Here is a 13,309-nt window from a genome sequence, read left to right on the forward strand (position 1 = left end):
AAATACAAATACATTGTGTCAAATTATTAAATCCTTGTGAATTAAGATTATATTAAGTCTTGTATGTAAGGCTGTTTTATACTGTATATATATGATTATTTAAATTGTCGAGTTCTGGGTGCGTGCTGTATATAAAATTATATATATATCTGTATTCGTGTTATTTGTAAACCCTATCAAATGACAGATCATTTATCACTCCCGTCCTGATATCTACATTCCTGGCTTCTTATTTCATCTTTCCTTTCTTTTCCTTCCTTTCCTACCCACTATGAACTCTCTGTAACTCTGCTTGCTGAGTGTTCATCTGTAACTGTGTACAAGTGTAATGAACGGACCCGATCGCCGCATTATATAAGAAACTGTGTGTACATGTGTAATGAACGGACCCGATCGTGATAATGATAATTGTGATAATTATATTGACTAACGAATAAAGCTGTTCATCAACTCAATGAATACATACCCTTAAACTTAAATTTACTCCTTTTTGGAAACACTTCTCTGTCCGAACAAGAACCCCAACTATATTTTTGCATACTCGGCAATATATCCACGAAACAAACAGATTCTAGCAAGCAGATCTATACCCGCTCTTCCTCACTCTATATTCTATACTATTAATATTTGCGAATGATAACACTGATATCTTTATGAAAGAAATGCGATATTAACGTCTAAAATTAATATATTTCTCATAATGGAAACGCATTTGTATGTGTGTACCATGCACCTGTTCCTTCTCTGTGTATGCGAACAAGTGGAAACAGATATTCCAGAAAGCAATGAGTGACAAGGAGGAAGTATACAAAGCACGGGAAGTGATAGACATTGACAAGTTGTGAGTTTAGGCATGTATACAGTATGTCACCTGTTTCGCTTGCATGGAGACGGAGCAGATGCATGATCTACATATGTACAAAGTATTATCAACAAACGAAATACGTGTTATACACTATGATATAAATATAATGTGTGTGTATTAATATTTGGAAATTGCCTTATGTGAGTTGTAAAGCTTGTGCCCAATCCTATTGCTACTTACGTGCAATTAAATATTTTCAAATAAAATCTTCTCATCATTTGAAGATAATAAATACTAATAGTATATTCTTACATAATATTTTTTACGGCATATTTCATTATTGTCGTAAAAACAATAATATATTGATATAATATACAATAAAAGACACTGAAATCTGAGATTTTTTTCCTGAAGTGTAGTACCTACCTCTTGTGCGTCATTGGTACTGAAATTAATTAAAAATGAGAGGTTTTACTTTCACATTAGAGCATTTTTGACTGTTCAAATGTGACCAGTAGAGGTGATAGGGTGTCAAAATTGAACAATATTTCAAGCTCTGATTGTGAGATATTAGCATCACCATGAGCAAATGCTGTATAGTGCATAGACTTATTTTTCTATGTAAGCTATTCTTGGAGTACAATGTAATCTTAAAATACCAGCAAATGATGAATGAAGGAAAATTGATGAAAACCCTGCCCCGTGCAAATTTAACTGAGCCGTTAAAAATAGTTATATGTAAGTTCATGGTCTACAGACTGCAAATGTGAGTATATATTTTGTGATTTATCAGGTGGCTAAATGTTTCGGCAGAAATTACCACCATAACATGATTCGCTTGATTACGGGGACACGTTTTTAATTCATATCTTATATTTTAACAAGTAAATGTTTATCTTTCCTTCAAAAGTTCGGATAAGAGGATGAATAATAATAAACAAGATTGGCCTTACATGTAGCCATGACTCCTTGACATGCGACATTCGCGTCCAAAAGCTACTCCTGTGTCACCCAAACCACACATCATCAGCAACGAAAATACAAGATATGGAAAAGATACTGAAAATCAGAACACTAGCCCTTAAATACCAGTACACCTCCCGTCATCAGAGTATATTATGGTAAAAGATAGTGTTAAGAACATCACAGGTTGTTTGTTGGCTATAACAGCCAGGGTAGCCGAAGAATCAGTCTGTTTGACGTCCTAGGTGGCAATGCTGGACTTCCTAGTACAATCCACTATACATGTAATACAATTAAGGTATTTTCAAAAGAGATGGAAGAGCACAGCGTCTGCTCAGGTGTTTATCATTGCAGAAGATGAATGCATAGTGACAGAAAAAGATTTTGGCCAAACGGCATATAAATGAGAACGAGGTGATACACAGGCACGACTAATATTTTAAACTCTATGTGCTTGAATATTGGATGACTCCAATCAGGAATTCCTATCTTGTACAATGTTTAAACAGTAATTGGGATTTCCGAAAATTGTTTAAGGGAGCATGACATGTCGTATTTTGATCATTTCGATCCCATATAGGATATGACGTTATGGGCAAAACCTGTTTTTGAATTAGGCTCAAGTGCTTTGTAATAAGTCCGTATTGAAGCTTCAAGAGGTTGCCATGACATTTATGAGTTTATAGATCTATTAGGGTTTCTTTGTTAGATTTATTAAGATAAAGTAAAGTATTTTTCTTGGAAATAAGTGCCATATCATAGCTAATGAGCGCACGATTCTTTTAGTCTTTACTATCAGTAGATGTTAATGTTATTTATGTAGGGCCGATATATATACAGTGTTTGGAACGGCAACATATCATGTTATTCTCATGACTATGATCTTGTAAAGGAATTATGTATTTTTTCTCCCACATATATGCAAATCCATACGAAGCTAATCATGACCATTGAGAGTATGCAGACAGAGGAGGGTAAGCAAGTCCGAATGGAGCAAGAAACTTGCGGTTGTGTACATCGGAACGAAACTGATCAAGACTATCGAGGGCATGCTGACCTGACCGTAGCTGATAATGAACGATGAGAGTATCTAGATCCGAATGACACTGATCAAGACTGTTGAGGGTATGCAGATCCGAACTAAGATGATAAAGAATGTTGAGGGTATGCAGATCCGAACTAAGATGATAAAGAATGTTGAGGGTATGCAGATCCGAACTAAGATGATAAAGAATGTTGAGGGTATGCCGATCCGAACTAAGATGATAAAGAATGTTGAGGGTATGCAGATCCGAACTAAGATGATCAAGACTGTTGAGGGTATGCAGATCCGAACTAAGATGATCAAGACTGTTGAGGGTATGCAGATCCGAACTAAGATGATCAAGACTGTTGAGGGTATGCAGATCCGAACTAAGATGATCAAGACTGTTGAGGGTATGCAGATCCGAACTAAGATGATCAAGACTGTTGAGGGTATGCAGATCCGAACTAAGATGATAAAGAATGTTGAGGGTATGCAGATCCGAAATAAGATGATCAAGAATGTTGAGGGTATGTAGATCCGTGCGTAGCTGATCAAGACAGTTGAGGATATGTAGACAGTTGAGGGAAGCAGATCCGTGCGTAGCTGATCAAGACAGTTGAGGATATGTAGACAGTTGAGGGAAGCAGATCCGTGCGTAGCTGATCAAGACAGTTGAGGATATGTAGACAGATGATGGAAACAGATCCGTGCGTAGCTGATCAAGACAGTTGAGGATATGTAGACAGTTGAGGGAAGCAGATCCGAGCGAAGCTGAACAAGACAGGTGAGAATATGCAAACAGCTGAGGGAAGCAGATCCGAACGAAGCTGAACAAGAACGTCGGTGATATGTAAACTAGATTATTCTGTGCCCCAACCTATAGTGTTGACAGATCATACTAACAGATAAACTCACACCAAGGATTTCAAGAGATGCAGGTTGATAAAAATGCTGGAAAGGTCTTTCGGTTGTACAATGACCTCCTTGGGAAACATTGTACTTCCTTATGCGATATGAAGTCGGGAGAGAGTGAAACCTGTTGTTGCTGTTAACAGTAATCACAGTTGGGAACCTGACATTACTTACTTGGATTGACCAATATTTACATGGTGGATGTCGTCGATGAAGCAGAAGACACTTCCTGTTCCCGAACATTTGGTCTCATTTTTTCTCATGCTTTTTATGAGTCTGTGTAATTTGTTTTCCTTTTATTTATGTATTTATTGAATTTGAGTTAGGATTATGATTCTTTTTACATGTTGGTAGTTTCGTTGATGGCACTGATGGTACAGATAAGAAAAGAAAATTTATTGATTGATAAAACAATTAAAAACTTATCCAGATTCCCTTTCAACCCTTTTTAATGTCTTTATGGATTTTACAATCTAATTGCCATTCAGAAGTTTTGTCACAAGTTTGATGAACATTGTCCCCTATACTCTTAAGATTTAATATATCACACATTTTTGTATCTTTTTGGCACAAATTGTTTTCCCTATACTCTCCAGCATCATGTTCGGCTATAGATGATTCCTGGTTCTCATGTAAGTCACAGTTCTGGAAATGTGGGCCCTCAAACAAGCACGGTTCATTAAGTAGCTGATCTGCATTTTCATCATTAAATTCAAAAGCTGAAAAAAATAGACATACAGTTTTAAGGAAAAATTCTCAATAAATCTTTGTTCTAAGATCTTCCAACAGAAACTATTGTCATACCCATGGTCACTTATTGTGTATATTGAAGAGCTTATCAAAACTTGTCATGAAGACCTTGCAACTTCCTATTATTTCACTTCAGATATACTGATGAATGTGGTGTCTTTCAATAACAAGAAATCCATTGACCACATCTTTCATGTATAACTACCAGAACTATACAGCTTTTGCTGTGTAACATCCTCTTTTTTGTCAATTATCAATTAAATTTCCTTGCATCTCCTCAACTTCAACAATTGGTTGAATAAAGAATAAAGAAAAAAGATAAAAATCAATAATTTGGAATGATTCTTGTTCTCATATATTTCATTTTAAAAGAAAGCATGTATGGAGCTTTCAACATTCTATGCACACTGCCTACTCTATTAGCATATGAGGATAATTTTTGACAACACAGGTTGTGAACGCACATTGATGTGAATATCTACTCGATCAATCTTTACAAGCCAGAATCTTAACAGCATGGATACATAACATATACAAGAAGTGCCAATTCATCTAATAGGATTTTCCACATGAAGCTTATCAGTCAACTAGAATTTTAAACTTGTAGAAATAAGTATTCCTTTGTTATATGCCCCAGTAAGTCTGTTCAGTCAAGTGTATAATCACTGCACCACACTACCTACCAAAAGCTGATTGAGAATAGGTGAAAAAATTAAAGGATTGCTGAGGAGTTGGATGGGAAATATTTGGGATTTAACTGAGTTGGTGTGATGGAATGCTAAACAGTTCGATGAGAAAATGCTAAGTGTTGGTTTGAAAGGATGATCGAATGTTCTAGAGTTGGATGAGGAAGTAATTAAATGCTGAAGAGTTGGTTAATAAGGAAAATGGGATCTTATTGAGTTTGACAAGGAATCATGGAATGTTTAACATTTTGTTCTGAAGGGATGATGAAATGTGGAAGAGTTAACCGATATGGGGTTATTGATAGGGATTGCAATGTTTTAACTACCACAGACAGTTGATAGTGGATTCTCTGACAAAGATGACTGTGTGTTTTGGACCACAGATAACGATAGGGGGTTAGAAATTACAGGGTTTTAGCTACCACAGACTTTATAGAGGGACTTGTTAATAAATATGACAGGATTGTAACTACCACCGAAAGTTATACAGAAAGTACCCTGTAAGTGAACTTATTGTGGCACTGTAAAACAATAAGCATGCTATCAATTCTGAACAAATGTGTGCAATGATAAATTTTAGTATTTATAATCATTTCTATATAAGCGTCATTTAGAAAGTAAAAAAAGCGCAACCATACACGAAAAACACTATAATAAAACTACCATTATAATATATATATGTTTACATTATCAACAGACAGTTAAGGAAACATTCATTAACTCCTACTCAGTAAAAGTTTTCATGAATATATTTGGAGATGTATGATATTGATATTTCATGTATCATAATAGGAACCCTAAAACATCTGGCACTGTATAATATCGACATTTGTGTATCATTATAACATAAACACCTCCGTGGATGTATAATATCGACATTTGTGTATCGTTATAACATTTTTATCTCCGGGGATGTATAGTATCAATATTTGTGAATAATTATATCATTAATACTCCGGGGATTATAATTTCGCTATTTCATGAACCATTAAATTACTTCAATATTTAGGGATTGTAATAGCGATATGTTGGCTGTCATTATGGTTTTAAAACTTTCATTTTTACAAGGAGTAAGATAATTCTGAAATTAAGATCACAGTGAATTGACACAACAAGGCTGTAGGTTTGCTGCGTACCTGTTACTGGATAAAATATTAGATCAGTGCCAGTTATATTGCCCAATATGTCTCTTATCTATAATCAAGTACCTTCATGTTTGAACGCTGTTGATTTCAGAAAAAGTCCCTTTGCTCCTACTATGTCCCTTGAGTTCTGTGTGCCTTGGCCATTTAGCATGCGTTTCAGTGACTCCAAGGTGACCATTTCTTTTCCAACATTAACCATGCCACCTATCATTTTCCGCACCTGTGTAGGCAATCATTGCACAGTATTACAAGTCCTATGGAAACATGGATACGACTGATGTTATCAACTTGTGTGGTAACTGCAGTACTTAAATAATTATAGCTCAGAAAGAAACGACAAACTAAAGTTTTTCACTTAAATAAACAATTTAATTAAATAGAGGAAGCTTCATCTTGAGTAAGCACTGGTAATATATTTATATACAGTAGAATTATTTATCTGTATCTGATCAGATCATTACAGTAGGTAACAGATTTACCTGTGTCTGACCAGATCATTACAGTAGAAAGATTTTCCTGTGTCTGACCAGATCATTACAGTAGAAAGATTTTCCTGTGTCTGACCAGATCATTACAGTAGATAAAAGATTTACCTGTGTCTGACCAGATCATTACAGTAGGTAAAAGATTTACCTGTATCTGACCAGATCATTACAGTAGATAAAAGATTTACCTGTATCTGACCAGATCATTACAGTAGATAAAAGATTTACCTGTGTCTGACCAGATCATTACAGTAGATAAAAGATTTACCTGTGTCTGACCAGATCATTACAGTAGGTAAAAGATTTACCTGTATCTGACCAGATCATTACAGTAGGTAAAAGATTTACCTGTGTCTGACCAGATCATTACAGTAGATAAAAGATTTACCTGTGTCTGATCAGATCATTACAGTAGATAAAAGATTTACCTGTATCTGACCAGATCATTACAGTAGATAAAGGATTTACCTGTGTCTGTGTCTAACAGAGAAGATTACCTTTAAGTCACCAGATTGTTAACACATATTTACCTATAACTCACAAGATTGTTAACAGAGAAGATTTTCCTATAACACACCAGAATATAACAGAAATTACCTTATATATGTGTAGAGGTGATTTACCTGTTTTCGCATGAAAGATCTGCTTGTGATATGGACATCCCAGAGTTCTGCATTTCCTTCAAAGCATTCATTAAACAATAAATTTCCACGTCGTATATGCACTATAACTGATCGTTCCGTTGGACCAGCAAAATCCCTCCTCCTGTCAGGTTTTCGATAAAGTGAGAACTGGTTCTTTCCAGCGAACATTTCAGCCGCTTTGATAAATTTACTGGAGTTGAAGTTGGGATACCTGTATCACAATGGTTTGTACCATTAGCAACTGTTAGTATTACCGAAGTATCAATGTCAGTCGTTATCGAAGTATAATGTCACTGTCATAGTAAACAAACCATTAACTGCTGTAGTATTCAAAGTATAATGTCACTCTCAAAGTCAAACAGTCACCAGTGTATTGCAGATTTATATACAAAAAAAAAGTTCAGGTGGAAATGTATAAGCAGTTTTTCTGTCTTTTTCACAGAACTTTTGACAGCTAGAAATCTTACAGTAGTCTTTCTTTCTCTATAATACACAGAACTTTAACAGCTTGAAATCTTTTTGTCTCTATAATATACAGAGCCTTGACAGCATGAATTTTTTTTGTCTCTATGATATACTAAACTTTGGCAGCTAGAAATCTTTTTATCTCTGTCTCTATAATATACAGAGCCTTGACAGCATGAATTTTTTTGTCTCTAAAATATACAAAACTTTGGCAGCTAGAAATCTTTTCATCTCTGCTTCAGTCTATAATATACAGACCGTTAAAAACTAGAAATGTAAATGAATAGAAATCTCTTATCAGCAAGTTGGTGAATGATTATCATCTGTCAAAATTTAAAGGCAATATCAAATGATACATATTTACCAAATCCATTCAATTTTTGTTGATTCCATTAAAGCCTGCATGAGAAATATCCCTTCTTTGCGACCAATTGCTAAGCGGTATACATAACTCCTGGTTTTTGCATCAAAACGGCAGTGAAATGAGCTGGGAACCTGCTTGATATTTCGAACTCTGTAACATTAACAACAGATTACCAATGTACAAGTGTATGTAGTTCCCAGAAGCTCCAATACCAGATGTACATTTTATTATTACCTTTTTGGTATAGATCAGACATCTTCCAAATTGAAAAATTTCTGCAACAGACTTCCTAACAAATCTATTTTATTTATTTTACAACAATTGCAAAACAAGCTTTTAAGGTTATACTAATCACTCTTGTTGGCATGGATGGAAGGGCATGAGGAGTCTCACTAGAGGACAGAATACCTACCCCACATGGTCAAGAAGGTGACTTCATACCTTTTCACGACCCCAGACAGCAAGTGAAAGGGAAGTATGCAATGACTTAAAAGTAACAATTTCACTGTAAGTGAAATTTTGTGACTGTTTTACAATACCTAGTGCTGTAAAGACCAGACAGATAGTGTTATACCAGACTTCCATTAAAATATGTGATCTATATGATTTATATTCAAATCAATCAAAACTCGGTATTACAGGTCATATCAACCAGGAGGACCAAATTCCACTGGTAGAGTCTAGCACCAACTGTTTAAAAGACTGCACGTTAGACACACAAGCAAATGGTACCTTTTAATATCAAATTAGAATAAACACAGTTTAATCAAATCATGAAATAAATTGCATCATATAGCTTTTTGTATACTAATATATAAATATAAATTTCATTATTATACGACAATTCTGAAACAAGCTTTAAGCTAATATTGATCACTCTAGTTGACCTCTTCTACATATATGTCTAAGTGATGCTGCTATCTCTTGTCTATGACAATACAATAAGTAGTTTCACCGTGGTATGATGTACAGCACAAATAATACATGGTCATGATGTTTTCATGTTGTTGTGTAAAAAGGCAGTTTTTGGTTTATCAGTGAAAATAAAATTTAACTCTGTTTACACTTGAGTTTTATTTAGTAGATTTCTGACACATTAAAATTGTATAGACAAGTTTAAACATAATTATTATAAAATATTAAAAATATCATGAACTCTGTAATCTGGTTTAAAGTTAATACACATTGAGATCTGTTTTTTAATTTTATACACATTAAAGTCTTATATACAACTTTATACAGATTGAGACCTGGTTTAAAATTTTTACACAGTAATATATGGCTTAAAGTTTATACACTTTGAGATCTTGATTCAAGATTATACACTTTGAGAGCTTAAAGTTTATACACTTTGAGATATTATCTTAATTAAATGATTGTGCATATTGATATAAAAGTGTACTCAATGAGATCTGCTTAAAAGATTATACACACTGAGATATGGTTTTAAGTTTAAACACTTTGAGATCTGATTAAAAGTTTAACATACACTTTGTGACCTGGTTTAAATTTTTTTACAATTGAAAGATTATACATACTGAAATCTGGTTAAAAGTTTATACACTTTGAAATCTGATTTAAAAGTTTATAGACTTTGAAACCTGGTTTAAAATTTATACAATTTGATACCAGGTTTAAAGTTTATCCTCTTTGACATCTCATTTAAAAGTTTATACACTTTGAGATCACATTTAAAAGGTAATAAATGGTTTAAAGCATTTCACCTGATGCATTCCTTATTTGAAATAAGTCTGGCATTCACATCCTCAGAAAGCTTTTTTAAATCAGGAGGCTGGAAAATTTGTCCATCATCTAAGGTGGACCTGTAGATAAACAAGACAATAAGGCAAATTAAAGTGCAATACCAAAACATGTGAAATAATATGCAAAGAATGCACTGGCCAGTGGGCCTATGTATGATATTCAAGGAGATAGTGGACAGTAATGAAGTGATGAACACAGGATGTAGATACAGGCAGCCACTACCTGAAGTGGTTGAATTGAAAATACCTACCCAACAGACAAATCAAAGTGGAGATAGGTAGAAAGAGCATGTACTCCTTTGTCTGTGCGGCTGCTGGTGGTAGTCTCAAGGTCAGGCCGTTGCAGTATTGCCCTCAAGGTTCCCTGTCAAAGTAGATTTCAGAAAAATATCACTTACAAAATATTGCACATGGAGACAATACATCCTTGTTATTCCGATCATTCTAACCCTAACCCGATACAGGCTTGGGGCCTTCATAGCAGGCTTCAACATCCTTAAACTCATACCCAGGGATGTGTTGACCCTGCCTTTTAATTAACCTAAATTGTTTCTGATTGTGATGGTTCATAACATTTTAAAGGGCTATAACTCTTCCCCTTTTTTCTGTAGGGCTTACTATAGGTATGGATAGACTAAGACTGATGATATCAACTAAATCTACAGGATGATTCTTATTAAACAGACTTCAGAGCTACCTGTAGTAAGACCACAACAGTATTCGGTAGCCTTGACTGACTGTCCAATGGTTAGCAGCGAGGACTTATTGATAAGTTGTGAGCCTCATATTTAAGGGTTTTACTTTTGGCAAACATATTGCATCATTTTCCAACATAATCCCATGCAGTATCTGCCACTTTCAAAGAATTCCTTTTCTTTACTGTTCAGAAAGTCCTACACTGCATGTATGACATCTTAATCTGGCTGATGTGGGTACCGAAAATGGCCTTTCTCAATTTTTTAAAGTCTTATTGAGCAAAATCAGTTGAATAAGGCAGATGCTCAATCAGTTCAAAGCCACAATTGTTAATGGCAGTCATGGCAATGACTGATTTGAGATCAGTGGCATTGTCTTGGGGGAACTACTCACCATTACCGAGTTTTCATGGCACTTGAGTTTAATATTTTCTCTTAACTGCATAAGAAGTTAAACATAAAATGTGCCATTGATTGTTTGTCCCTTTCTGCAGATAATCTACCATCAGAATACCATCTGCATTGCAGAAAATCAAGGCCATAACATTTCCAGCTGATGGAACAGTCTTTGCCTTCATTGGTGGGGTGAACCAGTTTGGCCTCTGAGGCGAAATGATGGACCAACCAACATTTCATCTATAGTCACAAATCTCTGCAGAAATTTCAAGTTGGCAGAATCTGTCTCTAAAAGTTTCAGACAAGGTTGTGAGAAAGTCTGGCTGATGTGCTTCTGATCAATTCTCAGAAGTCTTGGTAATGGTGGAGGGGGGAACCCTGGTTGTTAATAACATACTGACCTATCCAGAAGCCTCACTCAAGTGACATTACCAGGATAAAAAAAACCAGTCTCTGACCTTATTAGGCCTCAGTTTCCATGACAACAGTAATTCGATAGGCCATTTCGGTCCCACCTACTTTATCAATTTATGTCCAACATTAGGGTTAGGGTGACTGTGGCCTTGAACAGCCTTGGGCTATCATATGCTGCAGGACTTGCTGCAAGCCAAATGAAAATGAAATACTGACCTGTAATATTCTCTGCACTGTATTTTCACAGTTGTGCTGTATCTGTAATCCTCTACAAGAGAGAAAGAAATTGTCATTTATCATTAATGTATAACATTGTACCCTCCCCACTGTACCCTTATCAAGTATACAACTGTATCTTACCCATGTATAACATCATACCTCTAACATGTATACAACTGTACCCTACCCATGCATAACACTGTACCCTACACTATAAATAAATTATCCTCCCCATGTATAGTACCCTACCTATGAATAACACTGTACCCAGGGTTAGAAAAATCCACTCGTCCGCTCGTCTAGACCAGTCAAAGCTACTTGCAGGCAAGTGGTTTGTTTCAGCTACTTGTCCGGTGGGTGAGTGAAATTTGTAGTTCTGACTATTTGATATTTCATAATAAATGACGTTTATCAACTTAAACACTCTTAAAACTAATTTAGATCCACTGATTGTCAATCAAATACATTGATGTAGTATCCTTGTTTACATCACATGTCAATACTCGGGCTGATCCAGACTATGCGAAAACCTTTTACGTCACCACAAATGTTGTAAACAGGTTGTTTTGTGTATGTAGTTACTGTCAAAAAGTTGATGTTCACACTCACGTTAACAGTGAATTAAATATGAGTAAAACAATAAAAGCAAGTGTTGAGTTCAAACATTTGATATAGAAATTTATGATAAAATTTGTGTTCCTTAAATTATGTTCTGTTGCCTTTTATCTTCGGGTGAGTGAATATTGTATTCGGGCAAGTAAATTTCAAGTTTCACTTGCCCGACAGACGAGTAGCTGAAAATATTTTTTTCTAACCCTGTGTACCCCATAAGTCATCCTCGATTCTCCAGGGGTTACAATCACATTCGCTCTCCGCGTCCCTCCAACATGTCATGGCAAAATTGAAGGCAAAAGCAAAGCAATTTAATTGCTTCCAGGATAAAAAGTGACAAATCCCAGGTAGATATTCTCCTTTTGAAGATAACAAATGAGCAACACTCAACTTCAAAGTCGTTAAAATATACTGTTATGCGACATAAAGATATAACGGTATAATTGGACGACTTTGAAGTAGAGTGTTGATTGTTTGTAATTTTCAAAAAAGAGCATATCAGCCTGTAATTTGTGATGCCTTAGACCAAATCTGGGCAAAATCCAATCACTCCACAGGAGGGTTAGGATTTTAAAGGAGTTGCAAAATTCCCCCTTGTGGACCCAGCTCCTCAAATCCCTGGAGGCCTAGACACATCAGTTATATCAAATTTGTTCTGCTTTTCCCAATAATGCAACTGTCCAAATTTCATCAAAATTCTCTCAGTGGTTCCTGACTTGTACGATTTGTAAAAAACAATTGACCAACACTACACTGTTTACGTATATGTAACCGAAGTCAGCTTTTATTCTCAAATTATCTATAAAAATCAACACATGTAACGGATTCTATGTTTGCAAACGTTTAACACCAACCTGTATGGTTTACCTATATAGGCAAAACACACTAAATATCGAAAAGTTGTCATCTTTCCGTGAATTGGTAAAAGCGAAAGTCATTTGCCAACCCATGTGCGAATCTGACC

General features: G+C 35.3%; 1 protein-coding gene across 1 annotated transcript; it reads right to left on the reverse strand.

The window, feature by feature from the left end:
* Window positions 1–4,145: 4,145 nt before the first annotated feature.
* On the reverse strand, window positions 4,146–13,276 carry LOC132555234 (tRNA pseudouridine synthase A-like). The gene is made up of 8 exons (XM_060219587.1): window positions 13,200–13,276; window positions 11,731–11,782; window positions 10,261–10,373; window positions 9,971–10,069; window positions 8,247–8,396; window positions 7,397–7,628; window positions 6,352–6,508; window positions 4,146–4,426 (listed from the first exon to the last, which is right to left on the reverse strand). Exons 1-8 carry the CDS (start codon window positions 13,250–13,252, stop codon window positions 4,146–4,148), a joined length of 1,137 nt encoding a protein of 378 aa, XP_060075570.1. The 5' UTR covers window positions 13,253–13,276.
* Between the last annotated feature and the right edge of the window lie 33 nt (window positions 13,277–13,309).

The sequence above is a fragment of the Ylistrum balloti genome, unplaced genomic scaffold (assembly GCF_031769215.1).
Source record: "Ylistrum balloti isolate Yb309-2 unplaced genomic scaffold, AGI_CSIRO_Ybal_v1 Utg369646, whole genome shotgun sequence".
NCBI lineage: Eukaryota > Metazoa > Mollusca > Bivalvia > Pectinida > Pectinidae > Ylistrum > Ylistrum balloti.